The sequence below is a fragment of the Sciurus vulgaris genome, assembly GCF_902686455.1.
Source record: "Sciurus vulgaris genome assembly, chromosome: 11".
NCBI lineage: Eukaryota > Metazoa > Chordata > Mammalia > Rodentia > Sciuridae > Sciurus > Sciurus vulgaris.
Genome location: NC_136472.1, coordinates 18,903,494 through 18,929,310, shown reverse-complemented (window position 1 = coordinate 18,929,310; position 25,817 = coordinate 18,903,494). Strand labels below are relative to the sequence as shown.

The following is a 25,817-nucleotide window of genomic DNA, read 5'->3' as shown; positions in this document are numbered from 1 at the left end:
TAAAGTTGCCCAGTATTATTGTGCCGTGGTCTATGTGATTCTTGAAATTGAGACGGATTTGTTTGATGTACAGGGATGCACCATTGTTTGGGGCATAAATATTTACTATCGTTATGTCTTCCTGATTTATGGTTCCCTTAAGCAGTATGAAATGTCCTTCTTTATCCCTTCTGACTAACTTTGGCTTGAAGTACACTTTATCTGATAGAAGGATGGAAACCCCTGCTTTTTTTACTGAGTCCATGTGTGTGGTAGGTTTTTACCCATCCTTTCACCTTTAGTCTGTGGATGTCTTTTTCTATGAGATGAGTCTCTTGCAGGCAGCATATTGTTGGGTCTTTCTTTTTAATCCATTCTGCCAGTCTATGTCTTTTGGTTGATGAGTTTAGGCCATTAACGTTCAGGGTTATTATTGAGAAATGATTTGTATTCCCAGTCATTTGGCTTAGTTTTGGTTTTTAAGTTGGCTTGGTTTCTCTTTTGAGTAGTTTTTCTCTAAGGTATTTCCTCCCTTTGCTGACCTCCATTGTTTTTCATTTCCTCCTCATGGAATATTTTGTTGAGAACATTCTGTAGTGCAGGCTTTCTATTTGTAAATTCTTTTAACTTTTGTTTATCATGGCAGTATTTTATTTCATCTTCAAATCTGGAGGTTAGTTTTGCTGGGTATAGGATTCTTGGTTGGCAACCATGTTCTTTCAGAGCTTGAAATATGTTGGTCCAGGCCCTTCTAGCTTTTAGAGTCTGGGTTGAGAAGTCGGCTGCTATCCGTATTGGTCTCCCCCTATAGGTAATCTGATGCTATTCTCTTGTGGCCTTCAAAATCCTATCTTTACTTTGAATGTTAGGCATTTTCATTATAATGTGCCTTGGTGTGGATCTGTTGTGATTCTGTGCATTTGGTGTTCTGTAAGCCTCTTGTATTTGATTTTCCATTTCATTCTTCAGGTTTGGGAAATTTTCTGATATTATTTCATTGAATAGGTTGTTCATTCGTTTGGTTTGTATCTCTGTGCCTTCCTCAATCCCAATGATTCTTAAATTTGGTCTTTTCATAATGTCCCATAGGTCTTGGAGATTCTGTTCATGATTTCTTACCATCTTCTCTGTTTGGGCGACTTTATTTTCAACAAAAAATATTTTGTCTTCATTGTATGAGGTTCTGTCTTCCAAGTGGTCTAGTCTGTTGGTGATGCTTTCCATTGAGTTTTTTATTTGGTTTATTGTCTCCTTCATTTCAAGGATTTCCGTTTGGTATTTTTTGAGAATCTCTATCTCTTTGTTGAAATGATCTTTTGCTTCCTGCACGTGCTCTTTCAGCTTATTGGTATTATCATTCATTGCCTGCATTTGCTCTCTTATCTCATCCTTTGCTTCGCGAATCATCTGAATCCTGTATAATCTGAAGTCCTTTTCTGACATTTCTTCTAACATACTGTCATTGGATTCTATTACTATTGAATCTAGATTTGTTTGGATCATTTTCTTCCCTTGTTTTTTCATGTTGTTCATGTATCTTCCCCTCTAGTGCTGCAGATCTGGGGTATTGCAGATTTCCCCCTATAGGCTTATAGTGGCCCTATAGGTTTCCAAAACCCTTCTTTAAGGGGAGATCAGTATTAGCAGTGCCCAAATCAGACACTACGCAATCCTAGACCAAAAATCCCATGTGGGGACAATAACATCATGTAAATAAGGGAGAAAGCGACTCTGAGGGAACAGGTAAACAGCAGGAAAAGAAATCAAGAAACGTAAAGAAATAAAAACTTAATTTTTTTTTTGAAAAAGGAGAAAAAAGAAAATCTACTGTATAATAGTCATATACTAATAAAACCTCCCAGTGTTCAGTAGCCTGATGTATGAGAGGTACCTGACAATGAGCTTTAAGCCTCCAGCAAGCGTCTCAGGATGGGATTTGCCCTACCCGAAGATCAGAGCTACGGCTTCCAGGATTATCCAAGATGGCTGCTCTGGCTTATAAATGTGTTGGCAAATGGGGAGCTGCAGCTCAGGGTTGGACGTGGTCAGCTGGAGGTCCTGGAGACAGGATGCAGTTGGTCGGGCAGTGTTCCTGGAGGTCGGGTGTGTTTGGTGTGGTTGTGGGATCCAGGAGGCCGGATGCAATCAGTTGGTCTGGGTTCCTGGTGATAGGGCACAGTCAGGTAGTCTGGGGGTCCTGGCGGCAGGGAGCAGACAGTTGATGTGAGGGCCCCACAGGCAGGAAGTGATCGGTCTGGCTGAGGGATCCTGGAGACGGGACTCAGTCAGTCCGGCCAGGGGTCCTACAGGGCCTGGCTGTTGTCTCAAAATGCGGGCAGCCACGTGTAATCAAACCTGCAGGTACTATAACAGTGAACTTCCAGGCAACAGCAGGCAGCTGGTTCTCCACTGGCGGTCTGCGGTCAATCTGCTGGCAGCTGTCCGACGATCGGGAGGTGAACCTGGAGCATTGGGTGATGGATAGGGGTAAGGCAGGCGATGGACAGGCAGAGATGGAGAGGCAGCAAATGGCGGATGATAGACGCCTGACAGTAAGCATTCTGCTCTCAAAAAAGGCGTCAATATGCTGGCAGATTGCAGGTGATCACAGCAGACAAATGGGGTAAAGAGCAGGGGATCGATAAGCAGCAAAAACTGCCTTACCGAGAAACAGATATCCTCTGCTTGAATCCAGCGTTGCGGAGCAACAAGGAACCAGCCTCCCTCTAGACTGCCATCTTGATTATACCCCTAGTGCCTATTTCATAGGGCTCCAATCTGAAGGCTGGTGGTGGCTGTGGAACTGAGCATCTGGGCAAATGGAAGGTGAGACCAGTGTCCAGGCGTCTGGGGCAACAGGTGGGATTCCACTTGCCTAAGTGGCTATAGAAGAGCCCATCCCAGTCACAGGACCAATAAAAGCCTCTATTTTATTTTTAAGACATGGTCTTAACCAGGTTGCTAAGGGTCGTGCTAAGTAGCTCAGGCTAGCCTGGAAGTTGTGAGCCTCCTGCCTCAGCCTCCCTAGTCAACGAGGCTACAGATCATTATGTCACCATGTCAGCTTCGTTTGATTTTTTTTTTTTTTTTTGCCAAACACGTTTTTAAAAAAGAAGCATCAATTGTACATATGAACTGTGTTAGTAGAAACAGACCTCAAAATTTGTTTATTTCTACTCATCATTGAATATCCATCAGTCTAATAGTCTTAATAGAATATGTTTAAGAATGCATCTTCCGGATTCATTACTCACAGAAACCTGTGTGCTAGTGATTCTGGGAATGTAAAGACACACCAGTGAAAAACTCACACAGAGCATACTAGGTGTAGTGGAGAACTCACAGCCATAAAATAATTGACACAAGGGTGTGTGGCATGGATCTGAGGGGAAGCATAGTGATTACTGACAAAGCAGTGTGTGAGATTAGCATGTTTCCAAATGGTGTGGGAAGGAGACTACTTCAGGATGAGCAATGGAAAGGACCTGGGGGTGGAGTCTGTATTCCAGCATGTGAGGCAAACTATGTATTTCAGTTTATTAGATGTCAGATTTCACCAGAAGAAGGTGACTCACGATTGCTGTGAAGCATGTTGTTTGCTAAATTTGTTGCAGTATTCTCAGGGGAAAATACTGAGCCAGGAAACTAATTAATCATGTTTAAATAACACAAAAGACTGAAGGCAGAGGTCTAGAAGATATAAGTCCCAACAGACATTGGGAGGAAATAAACGTAATCCTATTGCTCAGGTGCCAGAGAGAAGGACAGAAAGACATGCTCATCTCAGGTAGGTTTCTGAATGGTTGTTTGAAGGACAGAGGAAAAATAAATTCTGACCTTCTTCGGAGAAAACAGAGATCAAGTATTGTAAAATGTATAGGTGAATGATTGCTTGCTCAGTGAATCACACCGTGCGGTCTTGTGGCCAATGATTTTTTTTTTTTTTTTTTTTTTTTGTTAACCTGAGTGAACTGGATTCACTCTATTTCTCATTTGTAGAATTGTAAAGGATTTATCTATTTGTATTTTAATCAAGATTCACAAGTAAACCTTCTATTTTTTAAAATCCCTCTTCAAGTGATGTAGTACATGTAAATTAAAGATTTGTTTTCATTGTATTAAAATAATAATAGAAGTGACCTATTACAAACCAATTCGTGTAAATTGGAGTCCATATGGATCACATACCATAAAATTTAAAGGAGTAAAGATGACCACTCACTTTCCAGTTTTCATACATCAACAAGTAGATACACACAGACACACCGTCACCTAACACACCATAACCAGACATCGATCATACCTGACCAAAAGAAACTGAAACTTAGACAACTGCAAAACATTGACTGTCCATCATCACACTTTCATTTTAATGAAAACATCAATTTAAAAATCAGGAGCGAGCAAGTGATTGGTTGTAGTCCATCCTTACCAGTTCCTTTTATAACTTGTCTTTGACTTTTCAAAGACTATTTCCTTTGGAATCAGAAGGAACATACACAGAAGAAATAAAAGCCTGGTAAACCAGTGATGGTGAGTGACAGACTACAGGTTAGGGACATAAAATGTTCACTCTTCTAGCATCTGGCTGGAGGCTTCCGTCGTCTGGGAATGGGTGATAGAGGAACAGACAAGTTGCACATCCAGGTTCTATATAAAGTTAGAATCAAAGCTCATAAAGTTCCTACATTATATTTTTTTAATATTATAATGTATTTTTAAAATTAACCTATATCTTGGATATAAACAATTTACAGAAACTTTACAGATAAGCTTTTATTTTTACTGTTCAGAAAAAAATCAAACCCTAACCTTTCACAGCTTTGATGATTTTCTTAACTATTTACTAAGAAGAATGGACAAGGGAAACTGTTCATCATTAACTGAATTCCTTCTCTTGGGAATCACCGATAACCCTGAAATGAAAGTTTTTCTGTTCTCTGGGTTTCTGGTTGTTAACCTCATTAACCTCCTCAAAAATCTTGGAATGATCATTTTAATCAGAGCAGACTCCCAGCTTCACACTCCAATGTACTTCTTCCTCAGCCACCTCTCCTTCTCTGACCTCTGCTACTCCACTGCAGTCGGGCCCAGGATGCAGGTGGACTTCTTATCCAAAAACAAATCAATCCCTTTCCTTGGTTGTGCTCTGAAATTCCTTGTTGTCTGTATCTTCATAGATACTGAGTGCATGCTGCTGGCAGTGATGCCCTTTGATAGGTACAAGGCCATCAGCGACCCCTTGGGCTATGCAGTGGACATCTCCAGCAGGGTGTGCTCCCAGCTGCTAGTGGGTGTTTACCTGGTGGGAACAGCAGATGGTTTGATACATACAATATTGGCATTCCGCTTAAGTTTCTGTGGATCTAACAAGATTAATCATTTCTTCTGTGATTTACCTCCACTTTTACTCCTTTCTTGTTCTGACACACAAGTCAATGAGCTGGTATTATTCACTATTTTTGGATTCATTGAAGTGAGTACCATCTCTGGAGTCCTGGTCTCTTACTGCTACATCATCTCATCCGTCTTAAAGATCCGCTCTGCTGAGGGGAGACGCAAAGCTTTCTCCACCTGTGCCTCCCACCTAACTACAGTGGCAATATTCCAAGGCACCATGCTTTTCATGTATTTCCGGCCTAGTTCTTCCTACTCTCTGGATCAAGATAAAATGAGCTCACTGTTTTACATCCTTGTGATTCCCATGCTAAACCCTCTGATTTATAGCCTCCGCAACAAAGATGTTAAAGGAGCCCTGGAGAAACTGAAAAATAAAGTTGGTTTTAAGTAATGTCGTTCTGTGTACCTATGCATGCATGTACAGTGGTTATTGTTTTTGTAAAATTATATTTGCATGATGCACAAGAAACAAAGTTATGTCCCATAGTTTAATTTGACCATATAATTATTTGTACTCGAGTCTAAACATAAGAAAACTGTTGCAGTCTTCCAAATGAGTCATGCTTTATCATTTTTCTTGAATAAATATATGGTATTCATTCTCTTGCAAAATTTTCCTGGTCCTTTCAATAGTGTAAAAATTGTATCTGTTTCTTCTTTGATTCAATATTAATTATACTGAGATTTAATGAGGGTTTACTAATTGTCTTTTTGTAAATCTAAGTGCCTGGCATTCCATCCTAACTCCAGTAGTCCTTGTAGTAAATTTTATATTTATTGGAAACAGAACATCCAGATTAAATAATTGATGTTAAAACTAAAATCAATCCTGAAACAGACACACAAAAAAAGGATTTGGACTATAATTCAGAGAAAAATGTCTAAATTATATGTGCAGGGGAAAATCTTTCTGGGATGGAGCTCTTCAGTTAAAATCTAATCGCATGCTTGAGAGAGGTAAGGACTGTATCAGGGCATTTACAATTAAAAAATCTCAGAGGAGAATGTGTCTATTGCAGCTGGAAAGTAAAGAAACCCAACCAGATTAGTTTACAGCGAGCAGCTGAAGAGCCCTGGTGATGTGTCTCAGGGCACTGGAATTATAATTATCGCTTCCTCCAGAATGATTGCCCCTGCTCTTTCCGCCTTCTCAGCCCTGGTTCAATGCTCCAGTGTGGAGTTATGAGCTCTGAGATTAAGGACTGTGCTTTTATCTCTTCATCCTGCCCCAGCCTACCACCTGAGCAAAGGAAGGAAGGAAAGAAGGAAGAAAGGAAAAGGAAAGGAGAAAGAAAGAGAGAAGGAGGGAGACAGGGAGGTAGAGAAAGAGAAAAAAATCTTATTTTGGTGAGGAGTGCCATCTAGCTAGCACATTACTGTTCATGTGACTATTGCAAACTGTTTAAATTTATATTTGATTTACATATTGAATTTCATAAACAGATAAAAGTTTAATGTCTGAATTAAAAAGAAAAGTATTATCTACTAAAGGACTTGAAACTTAAATATAAGTTTATTTATAAATAGAATAGACTGATTTGCAAAATTTGTGTGATCTTTTTGCCCAGATTAGTGAAAGTAAAAAGCCTATGAATCTACATTGTGTACAACCATAGAAATGAAATGATATACGTCATTTGTGTACAATGAATCAAAATGCAGTCTGTAAAAAATTAAAAGCTAAATAAAAATAATAATAAAAAAAAGACCTATCATAATTTACTGGAAACAATTTTTAGAAAATTCATTATTCAAATATAGGCTTATGCAGATGACAAGATTTCTTTATTGATTTTGTATATAAAATTAGTAAAAGCTATTATCAAAAACTTTAACCTACCCTAATTCTATCCTGTTATTTTCACTTTTTATCTAATGCATATTCTTCTCATAATTCTTCTCACACCCAATATCAATTGGTGGCAAAGATTATTGTCAAAGTCCTATATCATCAATGCCCACATGCAATAAGACAACATTTTCTGTCAATTCTATTATTGTAGCACCTGTTCTGACTAGATACCTGCATCCCAAATAAGCATAGCCAGGGATGACAGGTTAGTGTGCATTATATACTATTTATATAATACATACTAACATCTGTACATATACATATAAATTATCTTTTGGAAAAGATGATTAACAAAAGTTATGGAAACAAGGAAATGGTAATGCTAGCTAAATACTGTGTCTCCTTCAGAAGAAGCCAACTCAACTGATAAATGCCCTATAGAAACTACAAACTACACTCTATAAAGAAGTAATGACAATAAATTGAATCTGTATCTCATCTCTCAATTTATAAGAAGTGTGACCTTTCACAGATCACTTTTCCTTTTGGATCTCAGTTTCCTTGCGGTTAAAAGAGAGTCTTAACTAATAACTTCGTATTCCTACTGCCACATTCTCTGTCTAAATTAATGAGATTTTGTCAATGCCTATATTTGCTTCTATGTTGGTGAAGATTAAAACAAAAACTAACAGAATATGTGGATGCATATTCACACAAAATGGTGTCTTTCTATTTCTCAGAAATTTGACTTGAAAGGGCAGTGGCAAGGATGCCAGCTAGGTAGCAGGAGTTTCTATGCCCCAGTACATTAAGCTGGACCCCTGCTACCATTAAGCTGAACTCATTAACTAACTGGCCTTCTATTTTGCCTTCTGATTGTAAGAGACTCCATAGAAGTAGAAATGTGACCTTATTAGTTGTCAGGGAAAAGTTTATACCCTACCTGATGGTTACAATTTAAATCCCAAACCTCTCCTGTAAGTTGCAGGTGAAGAAGTGAAACAGTCAGAGGACTCAGTTACTGAAAGTGTGTAGTGGACATATAGATGGGCCTATTTCTTTGGGAAGCTGCAAGATGGTGTTTACGAAGTATTCCCCACCCACCCACACACACATATACAAACACACACACACACACACACACACACACACATTTGGGCCTATCAATAACTATCCATAGAAACCACCTTTTTGAAAAAACAGTATATATTTTATTTCAAATGCAGTGCATTTTATTTTTTTTTTAATTTTACAGACTGCATTTTGATTCATTGTACACAAATGGGACACATCTTTTCATTTCTATGGTTATGCATGATGTAGATTCATACTATTCATGTAATCATACATGTACATAGGGTAATGATATCTGTCTCATTCCACCATATTTCATACCCCCACCCCCTCTCATTTCCCTCTATGTATTTCCCAGATAGTTGATGATGATATATAATGGGGGTGGGGGTGAGAGAAGAATGGAAGAACTTCAGTATATAATTTTATTTCAAGGACTAGCTATCCTTTTTCTTATAAGATTTCTCTCTTCTAAATAAAACAAATACATCTTATTCTTACCCTCAGTACTTTTACTATTGTTTCCCACAAAAAGAAAGATTGATGAACCTTATTCTGGTGGGAGTAGTATCATGCACTAACCTTATTTATCACTGTCTATAACTTAAGGCTATAAAACTAGTTTCTGAAGGATGGAGTTTATAAGCAGGTATTTTCCTACATGGCATTATTACATTAAGGGCATCAATGACACAAAGGAGGTTCTTTAGCTGAAGACTGCTTCTCACTTGATTACCTCTGACTTCTTAAGTTCCAAATAAGCAATTTTCTCCCATGCTTTATGAGTTACCAGACAAAATAAAATACAAATCCCTTTAGAAAATTAATTATTCAACCTGAATAATAATGCAGTCTCTAGTCTCAGTTGTCATGGAAGCATGTGGAGAGGATTTAGACTTAATGGTCTGCAGTGTCAGTCATGTTCAGGAAGTAAAATTTAGGTCCTAACTTAAAGAAAGTAACCAAAAGAGAGATGTCATCTTGAAGACAGGGAGTTTTCTGATGGGAAAAGTACTTTGAAACAGGATAATTCTCATATTGTGAGTACATATAAGAGAAGTAGGTAATGGTAGTGAATGAAACTCTTCGGTAATGCAGATGCACCAGTGTTCTCAGTTTAATCGGGGACAAGTTGTTACAATTACTTGATTTCTGGTGTTTTGGACACATCTTTCACAGCAGTAGATTTAGTACGTTTGTTTTGGCCATCACCCAACAAATGACAGTGAAACATGAAAAGTCATTGAAGTTTTTCACTCATGAAAACTTTCCCCCTAAATAAGAATATTTCAATGATTTTTAAACACAGATATCTAGCTTTAAAGTAATTCTGAAAAAAATATCTATCCCCAGTCTACCTAGTCTCAGGTAAAGTTTGAGAAGAGAATGGAATCACCAGTTTTCTTTGAGTATATACATGGATTTATGCCTATCATTTGTCATAAAAGTTTTAAATATTCAATATTTTCATTTACTGGTTTAGGAAAATAAATAAGTGAATTGCATTAAATTTAAGGATATATGTTACTAGATGTTACATTCAATAGTAGGATTTAATGAACACAGAAATCTCTGCATCCTGAAGTGATTCACATGTTACAAAACAACCCTTAGAACATGGACAATGCAGAGCATTTACTTCAAGACTGCTGTGGTGCACAGTCTCAGCAATGCTATTTTATTTTATTTCTATGTGTTTCTGGCGATTGTGTGATATGCAGACATTTGCAAACCAATGTAAAACAAATTGAAGTGTCCAGATAAAAATGAATGAAAAAATTATGTTTCAATCTGGCAACATTTCTTATTGCTCCATTCTGTACTCATCTTTGTTGGAATCTTGCTTTGGTATACAGTTGGGACTTATAGGACCTATTATTCATTGTCTAAGGATTCTAAGACTATAGATTCCTAATTTTATGAATGTAACAAAATACACTAAATATTTCATGATAGAAGCCAATGGACATTTTTTTTTTCAAAGACGGAAATGTTTTACCCCACTGAACTGTAGTTGTAAATCTATTGAAAACAGAAGTTTTGAACTGAGACAAACATGGCACCTATGGGATTCCAGAAGTTTCCTGATTACTTCCAGACCTCATAATTTCTTTCTGTATAATGAGGTTGTTAGGGAAACATAAAGAAATATTTCAAATACATGCTAATATGTAGATAAGCTAAATAATGTGTAAAAGCACATTCCTTTTCATAAGATATTCACAATGACCTACATTTAAATTCACAAGTTTCGCCCTCACAAGTCCATTGCTGAGTGAAAATTTGCTTAAAGAGCCCATTCACAGGAGGTCAAGTAGAGATATTTTTAGAGTCAGAAAAATCTAAAGGCAGGATTTACCTCTTTGTCCCAGAAAGAGTTCAATAAAATCAGAGTCAGAGACCAAGATGGTAAACCAGTTCTGAGAGAAGGTACAACATTATATTGGTATCTACAGGGAAGACAGGCAGGTACAGACAAAATTCACACTCCAGGATCTCCCAATGATCCTAGAACTTACGTTAAATATTATTACACACACATTACTCCAGAAAAGACTAGAACTTGATGAACTTGAAAGTCTCATGAAAGCATATTTAAAAAAAAAAAAATCATATGAACTACAGTAGTAGAAACAGATCTCAAAGGTTCCTTATTTCTCCTCTTTGTTGAATATCCACCAGTCTAATAGCCAGAATATATTTAATAACACATCTTTACTGGTCCATTACTTATGTGGATCTCTACTAGGGATTGTGAGAATGCAGTGACCTCATATATGATCAGATAAATACAAGAGAGCATCCTAGGCACGGTGCAGTTTGCACAGTCGTAAAATAATTGACTTGGGAGTGGTTGGTATGGAATTTGAGAGAGATTTCAAACACTAATGAAAAAACAGCACATTTATAAATGGGATGTGAAGGAGACTATTTCAAAAAAATGGAAGGAGCAGGATGGCCAGTGAAAAGGACATGAACATCGTTAAGTAGAGGATACATTTCAAGACAAAACTATCTGGCTTTACTAGAAAAGGGTGTGATCTTGATTGTCATGGAGCATATTGCTAAATAAATTCTGATTAGTTTCTGACACTGATCAATTTGTGAGAGGCTTCAGCGTCTGCTAAATTTGTTAAATAATCCCAGGGGAAGATACTGAGCCAGGGATCTAATTAATCTTGTTTCAGTAACACAAAAGAGCAAGGACAGATGCTTAAGAGATGCAAGCACCCACAGTCACAAGATTAAAATATAATGAGATCTTGAGTTTTCAGGTACCAGAGAAAAGGACTTTAGAAAGACTTTCTCATTCAGGTAAGTTTCTGAATGTCTGCTTGAAGACTAGAGGAAAAAGAAATCCTTGCCTGTTTGGAAAAATCAGAAATCAAGGTTTGAGAAATGTTTCAAGGAATGATTATATTCCTGTTTATTCAGTTAAATATATTCTTCAATCTAATGGAAATATCATTGGATATTTTCATGTTAGAGCTGTGTTAACTCCACTAGATTCATCTGTCATTTGCATAAGGATAGTAAATGTGTTACTTGTTTATTTGCTTTAATCAAAATTCATTAGTAACCTATTCCTTTTAAAATCAGTCTGCAAGTGATGTGGTTAATTTAAAATCCACCCTAGCTTAATCAAATAGTAATAGAGGTAACACATTGCCAATATATGTAAATTCAAGCCCAAGTGGATCATGTGCCATGTTACTGAGGTCTAGAAGAAATAATAGATGAGTGCTCACATTACAGTTTTCATATATGAGCAGGAGGACACAGACACTCCATCACGTACACACATAAATGCATGCTGAAAACAAGAAACTGAAGCCTGACTCTAAACTATTTACAAATTTTTTTCTATTTTCATTTGAGAAAAACTCAAATAAAAGCAAAATAAGACAAAGCAAGTGTTGTATTGTGTTCTGTTGCTCTTACTTCTCATCACTAGTCTTCTGTTTTTCAAGGGGTTTTTCCTTTGGAACCAGGTCAGTTGTACAAAGTATTTATAGAATCTTGGCAAATCAGTGATGATGTGTAATAGACTAGTGCTATAAAATGTGTTTTTTTAATAGAAAACACTAAAAGCACCAAAAATTATCATATTGATTTTAATAACTTTATGCAATATCATTATTAGGAATAAAATCAATACCATTTCTTGAACACATAATAAATGTCAAACTCTTTGTCACAGTATTGGATAGTCTTTTATCTTATGGTTTCTGTCTCTACATTTTGTATTTCCTTTATATTATTTTATACCTAAAACCATGTAAGTTTATTATCCACTGCCTAAGAATGAATGATAGATGCCCAGAGAGTAACATATCTCAGGAATTACCCATAATAAAAAAATTAATTTATTTTTAAGTGATAATTTTAAATATTTGGGACATTTAAAGAATGCCCATTTAAATAATTTACAGAAAGAAATTACATTCTGCTTTATAGATGATATATTTTGCCTAGTCAGAAAACATCAAATCTTAACCTGATTAATTTTCTAACAGTGAAGTAAAAGAAGGAAGAAGAATGGACACTGGAAACTGTTCATCATTAACTGAATTCCTTCTCTTGGGAATCACGGATAACCCTGAAATGAAAGTTTTTCTATTCTCTGTGTTTCTGGTTGTTTACCTCATTAATCTCCTCACAAATCTTGGAATGATCATTTTAATCAGAGCAGACTCCCAGCTTCACACTCCGATGTACTTCTTCCTCAGCCACCTCTCCTTCTCTGACCTCTGCTACTCCACTGCAGTTGGGCCCAAGATGCTGGTGGACCTCTTATCCAAAAACAAATCAATCCCTTTCCTTGGTTGTGCTCTGCAATTCCTTGTTGTCTGTATCTTCATAGATGCTGAGTGCATGCTGTTGGCAGTGATGGCCTTTGATCGGTATAAAGCCATCAGCAGGCCCTTGAGCTATGCAGTGGACATGTCCAGCAGGGTGTGCTCCCTGCTGCTGGCTGGGGTTTACCTGGTGGGCCTGGCAGATGCTTTGATACACACATCTTTGACATTCCACTTGTGTTTCTGTGGGTCTAATGAGATTAATCATTTCTTCTGTGATATTCCTCCTGTCCTATCAATATCTTGCTCAGATACACAGGTCAATGTGTTAGTGATATTTACCATTTTTGGATTCATTGAAGTGAGTACCATCTCCGGAGTCCTGGTCTCTTATTGCTACATCCTCTCATCCGTCTTAAAGATCCACTCTGCTGAGGGGAGGCTCAAAGCTTTCTCCACCTGCGCCTCCCACCTAACTGCTGTTTCAATTTTCCAAGGCACCATGCTTTTCATGTATTTCCGGCCGAGTTCTTCCTACTCCCTAGATCAAGACAAAATCACTTCACTGTTTTATACCCTTTTTATTCCTATGTTGAACCCTCTGATTTATAGCCTACGTAACAAAGATGTGAAAGAGGCCTTGCAAAAATTAAGAAATAAAATTTTGTTTTAGTGAATACTTTAAATATACATTCACACACAAATATATACTCATTATTTCCTCCAATTTTATAATATAATATACATTTTTATCACATACTTTATTATAATAAATATTTCACTAGGACACAACATACTACTTTTTATCATTCATGAAATATTCTGTCCTTCACTGTGGGATGCCAAAAATATGGTACTCTTTATTTCTAAAGAAAACTTTCTGACCTTTGTGTGAGTGTGACAGAGGGTTGGTCATTTGGGGTATGTTTTATGCACAAATTTTATTTTTCTAGAAATTATTGTTTCTTTAGGATGAAGAAATAATTTGTATGTTAATGAATCCTATAATGTATTGGAAATTTGAAACATTGGTTAATTAGGCATATACAATTCACAAGAAACTTTATAACTCCATGATGTCAAAAGGTAAGGAACATCAAGAACAGCATGTTAAAATTTAAACTGCAAAGAAGAAATGAGGACCTTTAGTTTCAAAAAAGAACAATGAATAGACGTACACTGGATGGGCAATGGGGAGAAGAAAAGATTCTAGATGTTAGAGTGCTTAGGTGGGCAGGAGCATAGAACTTTAGAGATAAGGAAGTCCAGAAGTCAGGAATAAAGGGAAATAGGTTTTCATCTGTAATCCCCTGATGATTAGTGATGTTGAACAGTTTTTCATGTACTTGTTGCCAATTTCTATGTCTTTCTTATTTTTTTGAGAAGTGTCTATTTGAATCATTTGTACATTTTTATCCTGTCTTTGATTTTCTTTTCTTTCTCTTTATAATTCTTGAATTTCCTTTGTAACCATGAGGTCTAATGTTCTTCTAGGGTGAATATAGTCCATTAAAATAACTGTATACTTAAAAATAAACGGAAAAGGTGATTTTGAGTGCTAAGCCACAAAAAAGGCATATGTGTTTAAGGTGTTGGATATAATCATTGCTCTGGTTACATCATGAGTGTATGACTCAATGTCACATTGTACCCTTACATTCGGACAATTCCGTGTCCATTAAGCATAAATTAATCAAAGGAAAACAAAATTGCCAAGAGAAGCGCCCTTGTGCTAAATTTCTCCACTCAGTCACGTACACCAGGGTTCTCTTCTTCCTTTCTCAGCCCTGATTACATGTTCACCCTCGTGATTCAAAAATTCTTTCTCCTACTGGCATCAATCCATCCACCGCTCTGTTCATTAAACTGTCACCTCCCATAGGAGGCACAAAATCCTTTGCTCAAGGACAGCATGCTTCGTTCCTGTCCCTCTAGCACTACACTGTGACTGAAACACAAATGGACAAAACAAATAAACAAAAGAATCAACCTAGTGCAATCTCAGTGACTTGGGAGGCTGAGGCAGGAGAATCTCAAATTTGAGGTCAGACTCGGCAACTTTGTGAAGTCCTCAGCAAGTTAGGGAGATCCAGTATCAAAGTGAAAAAAAAAAAAAAAATCTAGGCATGTAGTTCAGAGGTTAGTCAGTGGGTAAGTGTCCCTATGTTTAATCCCAGGTACCAAAAAAAAAAAAAAAAAAAAAAATCAACTTATGTGATAGCATTTTGAGAGCTTATTAGACATCAAATTAAAATTAACTGACCTTATGGTATGTGCCTTGAATATATATTTTATGAATTGGAAGAAAGTAAATAAAACTGTGCATTCTATGGTAATCAATTAATGAAGGCATGAAAATTAATTTAAAAAGGAAATAAAAAATCATTTATGTAGTTCATTGATGTTGAGTTACTCCATCGAACTCTGCTGCAGTTTATCATGTCACAATACTGGAAGAAACTAGTTGAGGAGATGGGTCTATGAACCCATCATTTGTACATTTTTATCCTGTCTTTGATTTTCTTTTCTTTTGTGTCATATATGAAGAACGACACAAAACTATATGATATTCTTAATTATCTGATAAAGCTGTACAAGCTAAAATACATGAATGCTATTATGGTTTGGATCTAGAAGGTTCCTACTGAAAAACTCATATCTTGAAAGCACCATCCCAAAGCAGAAAGATTCGGAAGTATGACTTTTAGGCAGTGAGTAGGACTGCAATGCTATAAGTGGATTGATAGATTTGACAGATTAATAATTCGAATTGATTAGTAGGTGGTAACCCTAGGCAGTAGAACATAATTGAAGGAAGTATGTAACTGGGGGCATCTTGTCCCTGGCTCCTTTCTTCACCCCCTTCTTTCCCTCCCTCAACATTTTATGAGCTAGACATACTAGGTAACTCTCAGTGACTGTGGTATTTAGCAAGTTACTCTTCCTCAATAGACACTAGTCCCCTGTCAACAAAAAAAAAAAAAAAAAAAAAAAGGGGGGGGGGATTTATGGTAGATAATCTGTGAGGCACTTTCCAGTGGATTCCTCTTTTCCTCAATGTATTTATGGTGTTGCTGCCAGCTAAACCTATCACTGCTATTAGCAATATTTTAAAAAGAAAAACAATAATAATAAAAATGATGGGACATTTCAACTTTGTACCAAAGAACTACATGGTATCTCATGGTAATGTGGCCTAAAAGGTCAATACCAATGGTATCAGCTGACAAATGTGAGTTGTGAAAATCAGGATGCATTTTTCAACAGTCTCTTTGAACTCACTTCCACTTCTGCATTTAGACTTAGAGGCACATCACTCAAGTGGTTATATGGATACTAATCCTTAGATAAATAAAAATTAAATCTGCAGTACTATAGACTTACCCAATTAAATAACAAAATGGAAATGACTGATGATATTAATTTCAGGCATTTGCACAGATATATAACAACCTGGGTTTTTAAATAGAGGCAGTAAGAGTCAGAATTTTTTCAACTGGAGAACTATTTGGCCGTATCTTTTATAACTGAATATACACATGTCTTATTACCCCGAAATTCCATTTTTTATTTTATACCCAATAGATTAAGTTCTTAGTACACAACCACAGCTTATATGAAAATGATCACAGTGGAAGTTTTTGCTGTTTGGTTAATAATGTATGGTGTGGTGTGTTTATTCGTTAAGATGCTGTTGCACATTGAAAGTGAATGAACTATCACCACATACAAAAGAATGGAGTAATTTCACATAAAAAGAGTGAAAGAATCCAGAAATTTAGGGACACAAATTGAGTTATTCACTTCTATATGGCTTCTTAAATGTACAAAACTAAGCTATCATATTGAATGCCTATTTATGGGAGGACCCAGAAATGCTGTTTCTGCTCTGTTTTGTTTTCTGGGGCTTGATGCATTACCATTTCCATTTCCAAAGTTTCTCTTGCTGCTGTTTACTTTTGAGCCACTCTTATTAATACACAATCCTGTGTGAAGTAATTTAGATTAACTGGGTTTCAGCAACATATTAGTATTACTGGTGCTCCTGGATTGTTGGGAAGTGGAAATTGGAGCACAGGGCCTGGAGGGGCTGCCACATTCATGAAGTTAAAGGTTGCTTCCTTCCCAGAGGTACGCTGAGGAAATTGAGCCATCCCTGGAGATAGGGAAGAACATGGAGCGAAAAAACCTGAATTTAAAAAGGAACCAGAAAAACGTACCTATGAATGATTCCTCCAAATATGCACCAGAGAATTAATAAAGCTCTTGGATATCACGAAATATTACATTCTTGAGCTAACCTGGTAGAAAATTACAGGCAATTATTTAGGTTTGTGTTTTGCCTCAATAGTATCCCTTGCTGGAATGAATACATATGGTATTTTAGTGTTGAAGTCATCATACAAAAAAAAAAAAAGAAAAAGAAATATCAAGAGATACTAAAAATTGTCACTAAGAATCACTTTTCCAAAGTTTAAAATATTAAAATGTAGCGGAATCTCACCTAATGCATATTCTGGCTTTCTGGAAAGCAATAGGAATGCTCTGTATCAACAAAGCGGAATAAATAACTAAAACAACCATCACATAATCTATAACCGTTCCTTCAGTTGGGCTTTCAGAAGGAACGTGAAACTACTTGAAGCATTGGCATTTATAACCTGCTCTCACTGTTTTGTTTTTTTTGTACATATTCATCATACATAGGATTAGTGGCAATTTAATTAACTAAAATAAGATTCATGTTATAGAGTTAATATATATGATCATTGTACTTTTTCTTAAAATATCATCATATCCATAGCAACCAGTGCTTGCAAGTGCACTACAGTGACCCACACATTGTGAAAAAGTGACCACACAAAAGCACACCCATAAGCCTGCCAGGTTGTGCAATTTCAAGGACATTTGTTTTTCTTTTCTTTTCTTTTCTTTTTTTTTTTTTTTTTTCTTTTTTCTTCCTGGAAATGAGCAAAACAATTGTCCTCCATACTATTTTCTATTAGTAAAAATGTTAATGATTTCCAGGTGCCAAGTCCATAAAAATAAAACAAATGGTCCCCCATGTGTAAACCCTCCAATTTGCTCCCAATTCATCTCAGTCACTGTTGGAATCCTGTCTTGGTTCACAAGTATATGTCAGTGGTCTCTGAAGATTCCCTGGTTCTCTAATTTGTAAGTTTTGAAACATTTCTTTAAAGTAAACACATTTTGATTTCTGTGAGAAGTTATAAAACGTTATTTTTAAGACACATCTGTTTCGTTGTGCTTCTTTCAGGAATCTAACTTGAGAAATTTCTATGGATTCCATGAAATAAAGCCTGCAATACTCTAAAGTTGACATCACTTCTGGGTTTCACTGTAGGGAACATTCCTCAAGCTTATCTGACAGCAGTCACTGACACCATGGTCTAAGTAAGCCAAACAGTCTGGACAGAGAAGCTGAGGTAATGGTAAAGACTCGTCATGGAATGAAGGTCTTTGCAGTTGTTGAGGCTGAGCTAGGAGCTAAGGGGAGTACTCGCTCTGTCAAGCATCCCAGCAAGCTGTGGTGTGAGCTTGCCTGTGCTGCCTTGTCTTATGCTGTGTGCAGGAGCTTACAAGCCCTCCAGTCCTTTGTCTCAGACCTGTTGCTGGGCAGAACTACTTAGGCATGCTTGGTTTGTTTACACTACCTCGACATAAAGTTCACCTATAGGCTGACTCTGTTATACTTTAACAAGCTTGTTAACCTGATTGGATAATGTGCCTATATATGTCCTGTACAACCCTAGTAGATCCATTCCTTCAGAGCTCAATCTCCAATGTCTGAATGAGTGCACGGGGTAGATAGATATCGTTCATCCTCACCCTCAGTGGACCCCCGTCTCCGAACATCTATTTTTCACTGTATCAAATATTAAGAAGGTCGTTGGGGACAACTCAGAACAACTCAGTGCATAATATATATGGCAATCCTTGGTGATAATTAGATAATGTAAAATGCCTAAGTTGAGAAGGCTAAACTTGACTTTTAAAGGCAAAATCTATTTGATGTTATAGGCCATTTCCTAGCATTTATGTTTTAAAAAACCCTTGGACATGATAAATTATGTATGCAAAATTTTACTAATTTTATCCTAAAACTAGATATTTTTGAATGTGAAAAATTAGATATAAGAAAAATGGGCATTAGTAGAAGATAGATTAAATAAATTAATGTATGCAAATAGAAAGGAAAATGTTGCCTCTAATCATAATATTGATTTGCATGCAAAGTAAGCTTATTTGGACATTATTTTTAGTTGAAAATGAGAAATTCTTTAGTATAGATACCAAAATCTAATTATCATTAGGCCATGTGAAAACTGTTCATTTTTGCTCCCTTTGTAAAATGACTTTTTTAATGTGTTTGATAAGAATATTTGTGCATGTGTGTCCATGTACGTGTTTGGGGATTCATTGGTTTTGTACTTTATGTCATTAAAACAAATGGAACTGGCTCACTGATGTAGGGAATAGTGATTGACTACAGTCACTTTACTGTTATGTATTGGGCATTAAAACTAAATAAGAATGTAAAGCAATTTTTTCAAAGATCTGCATTTCTTTCCTAATCACCTTGATACTTTAAAATATCAGATGCAAAACTTATTCCCAAGGGATCAGGTGCTTAGCACCCAGGGACCAAACACAGAGATGTTTAAAATCCCAATAAGTCAGGAGACAATGGGGAGCCTTGGCCATAGAGCTGCATCCAGTTACTAGGCCAATAGCTCTGGAAGAGGTCCTGAGTTATTTATTTATTTATTTATTGAACTTCTGTTCTGACTTATGTCATATATTGATTCACTTTTTTGTAATACTTTTTATAATAAAATTATCATATAACAAAATCAGACCATGAAACTTGATGGAAACATTTATTTTAATTCCTTTACTTGTTTATCATTTTTAATAATACAAAGATGGCAGAGAATAGGCTAAATGTTTACATGGTATAGAGGTATTCCAATATCATTTATCATTTTAACCTTTTACCTGCATTTTTTGTATATTTAAAACACTTCCATAGTACAAAGGAAATCACTACTTTTAGAGATCTATTTACAGTGAGAAATATTTAAATGAGTTTATGCCAAGATTTGGAGAACTGCACATTGACCATTTATTCCTGGTAAGGTTTTAACTTTTTTTGATTTTCTTCATCTGCCTTCAGTTCCACTTTTCTTATATCTGCACTGGTCAAAGGTCACATGCATGTTTTTATAAGATATACAATTAGTTTGGACAAAATATGACAGTGGAGTGGAACCTATACTTACAATGGCCTTTTCACTAAAAATCAGCAGATTTCATTGGTATGAAGCAGAAACAGGGATGAAAGAAAATAATAAAATAACACAACAACTTTGGGGAAACAGTTCAGAGACAAATCTCTCTGAGGACATGGGACAGTGGACATAGGAGTTTTTCATCATGTATTATACATATATGAACTGTAGTGAACAGATCATGTGGATTCTAGTAAATTAGAAGGACTCATCCAGTAAACAAACCACAGTGCATTTCTTGCCTTTCTGTCACCTACACTATCAACCTCTCTGCAGTTAAGTTTATGACATCTTTAGAATCTCAGGCAGACAATAGCTACTTTCAAAGGGGAAAATGGTGCACTCTGGTCCTTTCTTCCTGTACTAGTTCTGCTCATGAGGACCCTTCCACCTCCTTCTCCAGGAACCACTAAACCTCCTGCTCTAGTGGATCCTGATCCACAAAGTGTTTTCTTCCCAGTGATAATAGTATGCAGGCATACCATAGAAGCTAGATAGCACCTGAGTTGGTTAATAGAGAGATGTAAAAAGTTAATCTAAGACTAACTGCTACTTGTACCAGTATCTATGATGATGAGGAAAGAAGAATGGTATGTATATTTTATCTCCCTTTGCACATAACTATACTTCTCTGTTACAGGATAAAGAACTTTTCTACATATTTGAAATCAACAACAACAGCCTCTTTGGAAAATGTGAATTACCTGGACCAACTAAGTGTAAGAACCAGTATGTTAAATTCTAAAAACATCAATTTATTAATCTATAAAAATAAGCAACAAAAATAGTTCTAAGCACTGCAAAGATTTTCATGAAAATAGCTGGCTTAATTTAGATGAAAGAATGTTACACCCTTAGTCCAGAGTCATATAAATAAGAGAGGTAACATTATCATCTTGCTGATGTACATTAAAATGGATATATTTTCAGTAAAGAAAACGTACTTTAAGGAATTGTGGCATTCTTTCTTCTGTGATTACTGAGAAGGAAGGAAGGAAGGAAGGAAGGAAGGAAGGAAGGAAGGAAGGAAGGAAGGAAGGAAGGAAGGAAGGAAGGAAGGAAGGAAGGAAGGAAGGAAGGAAGGAAGGAAGGAAGGAAGGAAGGAAGGAAGGAAGGAAGGAAGGAAGGAAGGAAGGAAGGAAGGAGAGAAAGAAGAAAGAGTGAGCCAGGAGATTAACTAGGACTAAAGTAAGATTGTGATAACCTTCCACTTCCACTTTCTTTTTCCATATCCAGGAACTTACAGATCTGAATGATGGCAGTTGACAACTTCACCGTGTTTACTGACTTCGTATTCTTGGGACTGTCTGACAGACAGGACGTGCAAAAGGGGCTCTTTGTGTTTTTCTTCCTTGTTTACGGCATAACTATCCTTGCCAATCTAGGGATGATCGTGCTGATCAAGGTAGACTCCAGACTTCACACACCCATGTATTATTTCCTGAGTAATCTGTCTTTCTGCGATATCTGTTATTCCTCCACTGTCTCTCCAAAGATGCTGGCTGATTTCTTATCTGAGCAAAAGAGGATTCCCTATGATTTATGTGCCACCCAGATGTATTTTTTTGGTGCCTTTGCTGATGTGGAATGTCTCATGTTGGCTGTCATGGCCTATGATCGTTATGTTGCCATTTGCAATCCACTGCTTTATACAATTGCCATGTCCAGGAGGATCTGTATCCAGCTGGTGGCAGTTGCCTACATTGTGGGCTTGGTGGATTCAGCAATCCACACTTGCTTCACGTTCCGATTGTCCTTCTGCAATTCGAATGTCATCAATCACTTTTTCTGTGACATCCCACCCTTACTAGCCCTCTCTTGCTCAGACACCTCCATCAATGAGATAGTGATGTTCACCTTCATTGGCTGTGTCGTGGGATTCAGCATCGTCACTGTCCTCCTCTCCTACAGCTACATCATCACTACCATCTTTAGGATGAACTCAGCCGAGGGCCGTCGCAAAGCCTTCTCTACCTGCGCCTCCCACCTCACAGCTGTGGCCATATTTCACAGCACTCTCCTGTTCATGTATTTTCGACCCAGCTCGAGTTACTCAATGGACACAGATAAAATGGCCTCTGTTTTCTACACAGTCATTATCCCTATGTTGAACCCACTGATCTACAGCTTAAGGAATAAGGATGTAAAGGGTGCTCTGAGCAAAGCTATTAGCACTAACTTGTGTTCTGGGTGAAATCATTTTTCACACTCAAAAAGATCTGCAGATTTTGAGAGTAAAGTTGGAATAATTGAAGTAGTTTCTCACCAATGCAACCTTCGAGATATCTTCCAGCACTTACTGTTGTACCTCTGTCAGCTTTTAACTTAAAACATGGGTTTAATGAACCAAAGGGAAATTTAGAGAGCCGAACTCAGTCTCGTTTGTGTCCTTCCTAAGCATTAATGTCACCTTAAAAATTTCCATTGTAACTCTTAGAATAACTAAGTAGCAAATAAATAAATAAGAATGAACAAAGAAGGACCATCTTAGACAGTTTATAAAAGCCGTGTTCGTGACTTCTGGTCTGTTGTGTTTGGCTCTTTTGTTTAGGATGTTTGGTTGCAGGGTGACATTTTAAAACACTGAATAAGCAAAGCAGTGTCTCTTACAAAATGAATGCAGAAAGGAGTATTGCAAATTAAACAGAAAAGGAACTCCCTTCCTGTCATTTCACTGTACCATGTTTACTATAGAGGAAATCTGTCTGCATCTCTTGCCTTTGCCTAACCTGAAATGAAATATTAGGAACAGAGGGCATTTGATGTACAGAACTTCTCATCTCAGATCCATGCTTCTTCAGTCTGCCTCTATTATAACACTAATAACTCCTAGACCTGAAGTTCCAGCCTTTCCTTGCACCTTGCTGTCTGGGCATTGGAATGAACTTCCCTTCTTGCCTTCAGTCTGGAGGACAGATGTTGTGCTGCTGAGCACCATACAGTGGCTGGACAGATGGAAGCCAAAGATAAAAGACCAGGACCTTCCCCAAAGGCATCTGGAAAGGGGGCCTCCCTCTCCCTCAGTGGGTTGGTAGCAATATAGTGTATTGTTGAATGCTAGTTAAAATTAGAAAAGTGGTAATGACCAATTGGGATAGTTTAAGCTGTAAGCAAGAAGACTTAACCTAAGTATATCCTCACTGGAAAAAACAAGTAATATTTACATTATTATTTCATTTAGAATGATGTATACTGACTCTTTGTGTATCTAGAAAATAAACTGAAACCCTACTGTAAACAACATTAACAATAGTCATTTAAGAGTTGGGTATTAGGAAATACTATATTAAATTTCAATAGTTAAATTAGCTTGGTTGCAAATGTTGTTCTCAATGTTATCACGTATTGGTTAATCCTATTATGGAAAATATCACAGAATTTCAAGTTCTCAAGAGTGTTTGTCTTATTTCAGGTTGTTGTCATAAAAGGAACATTGAAGTTATGAAGGTTTTCCATTTAACTTCTCTTCCCTAGTTTTACATATTCTTTTGCTTATAAAATGTGCTAAATGTTACTACTTTAAAAATTATGGAAATGAACCAATTTATAAAAATGTGTAATTTTTCTCAGGGTTTCTGTCCTGTATTACCAACTGAATAATTTAAAAGAAATTAAATAATGTCCTATCTTTTAAATATCTGTTTTTCTTTATAATCTCAAATTGCATACTTATAGAATATATTACTTATCAGGAGCTCTTAATCATCACTAACTTTCTCAACTCAATGCAAACTCAATGCAAATGTTTTATTGAAAACATTAAATACATTGACATCCATAAAAACTAAACATGCATTGCAAATTACCTTTACTACCTATTTTTCTCACATAGTTTTCTGCAGCGTTTCCTTTAAAGACAGAGATGTAACAGTCTTATTTTTCAATTTTTTCATTTTAATTAGTAAAAATTATAAAGATAAGAGAATTTAAGAATAAAATTTGTGCCTTAAAGAGAGACAAGTGTTGGTTGCCAATATGTATGCTTTCATTATTTGTTAGTCAGGTCTCAGTCTTCTCATCTGTTAAACAGGGGTTCAATATAAACTTTCTATGATTCTATCTGTATATCTATATTTATCAGTTACATAAGAAATATATGATATTGTTCTGGAGAGCATCTATGATCCTACTAAGCCAGTTCTCAGAAACAGATCTCCTAGTGCTGCAAGAAAGGATGGTGTTGTTGACAGAACCACGGTGGGAGAGGGTATCTGGGTTTTATCGCCTGGCCCCGATAGAGCATCCTCCTCTAGCTGGTCAGAATTCAGCTGACCTCATCTTTACCCTGCTCAGATCAGAAGCCTGAAACTACACTATGGGATTCAGTTCCAGATTCCACATTTCCAAGAACTTTAGATAATTAGTCCCAGAGGACCTCATTTTATGTTACCCTGTGGGGCCTGTTCCTAGGGGCTGTGGCTAAAATGGTAGCTACAAAAAAATCAATACCTGTCTATTGTGACACATCCTTGCGTTTCAAGGAATATTTCCTGCTGAGCATTCGGGTTGAAGTACTCCGTTCACTTCAATCTCGGACTGCCATATTCTTACTTATTCTGACTGATGGACAAATTCTTGTTTACAAAAATACATCCCACTGTAGTGAGTGAAACTGGTCGGTGTCACAACCTGCCATACATTTTCACTATCAGAAAGGTTTCCTCTTAGCTCATCCTCTTTCCAATCATGTAACCTTGACATCAGATTTAACTTTTTTTAAATTTTTTACTTTTCATCCACACTTTCTGTATGCGTCATTTCATAGCAGCCAATTGAGCCATAACCCCACCAGTCCTAGGCCTTTGCTCTCAGTCCTGGCTATTGGAGTAGAGCATACCTCAGAATTTTTTGCTGCACACTTTATAGATCAAGAAATTTAAAACCCATTAGACTCTTAAAGAAATATTTTAAGAACCAGAGTGTAATTATTCTATGTAGGTGAATTTTCAAACGATTTACCTATTATTTTTAGACATCCTACTTGAAAATAACTTGTAATAGCCATCTGAGCATGTGGTACCACTTTGGAGAATGAACCAAAAACACTGTGAAAGGAATAACTATTTTGGCATATTGGAGATATATGACATAAACTGAAACAATCAATCATAAATCTTGATTTCTTTCATAAAAATCTACTCTAATATACACTGGGGAAGACTATGATAAAAATGCAAGAGATAAAAATAATGAATCAAAATCAATGAATAATGATTGTAGGAGGATAGAACACAGACACAAATAACTATAAGACACAAAATGAAGAGAATAGGGTACTCAACGTAGTACACCTAAGATTCCTAGGAGGTTTAGAGTAAAAACTACCCTGTGACAGAGAATGAGGTTTCAGAATAAGATTTTGGCAATAATATTTATCAAGTCCTTTTATAATGAGTAGGACTTATACAGGTAAAGTGTAATGTACACATATTTATATGAAAATCAAAATTCATTGGCAAA

The 25,817-nt window shown here is 36.6% G+C and overlaps 3 protein-coding genes across 3 annotated transcripts; all 3 read left to right on the top strand.

Annotated features, from left to right (window-relative positions):
- Positions 1 to 4,834: 4,834 nt before the first annotated feature.
- Positions 4,835 to 5,770, top strand: LOC306639022 (olfactory receptor 5W2-like; the record flags this gene model as incomplete). Its single annotated transcript, XM_079102465.1, has 1 exon — positions 4,835 to 5,770. The coding sequence occupies one exon, from the start codon at positions 4,835 to 4,837 to the stop codon at positions 5,768 to 5,770; it is 936 nt and encodes a 311-aa protein (XP_078958591.1).
- Positions 5,771 to 12,784: 7,014 nt separating this feature from the next.
- On the top strand, positions 12,785 to 13,717 carry LOC306639032 (olfactory receptor 5W2-like; the record flags this gene model as incomplete). The annotated part of the gene is made up of 1 exon (XM_079102475.1): positions 12,785 to 13,717. The coding sequence occupies one exon, from the start codon at positions 12,785 to 12,787 to the stop codon at positions 13,715 to 13,717; it is 933 nt and encodes a 310-aa protein (XP_078958601.1).
- Positions 13,718 to 21,609: 7,892 nt separating this feature from the next.
- Positions 21,610 to 22,551, top strand: LOC306638962 (olfactory receptor 5AR1-like; the record flags this gene model as incomplete). The annotated part of the gene is made up of 1 exon (XM_079102412.1): positions 21,610 to 22,551. One exon carries the CDS (start codon positions 21,610 to 21,612, stop codon positions 22,549 to 22,551), a length of 942 nt encoding a protein of 313 aa, XP_078958538.1.
- Between the last annotated feature and the right edge of the window lie 3,266 nt (positions 22,552 to 25,817).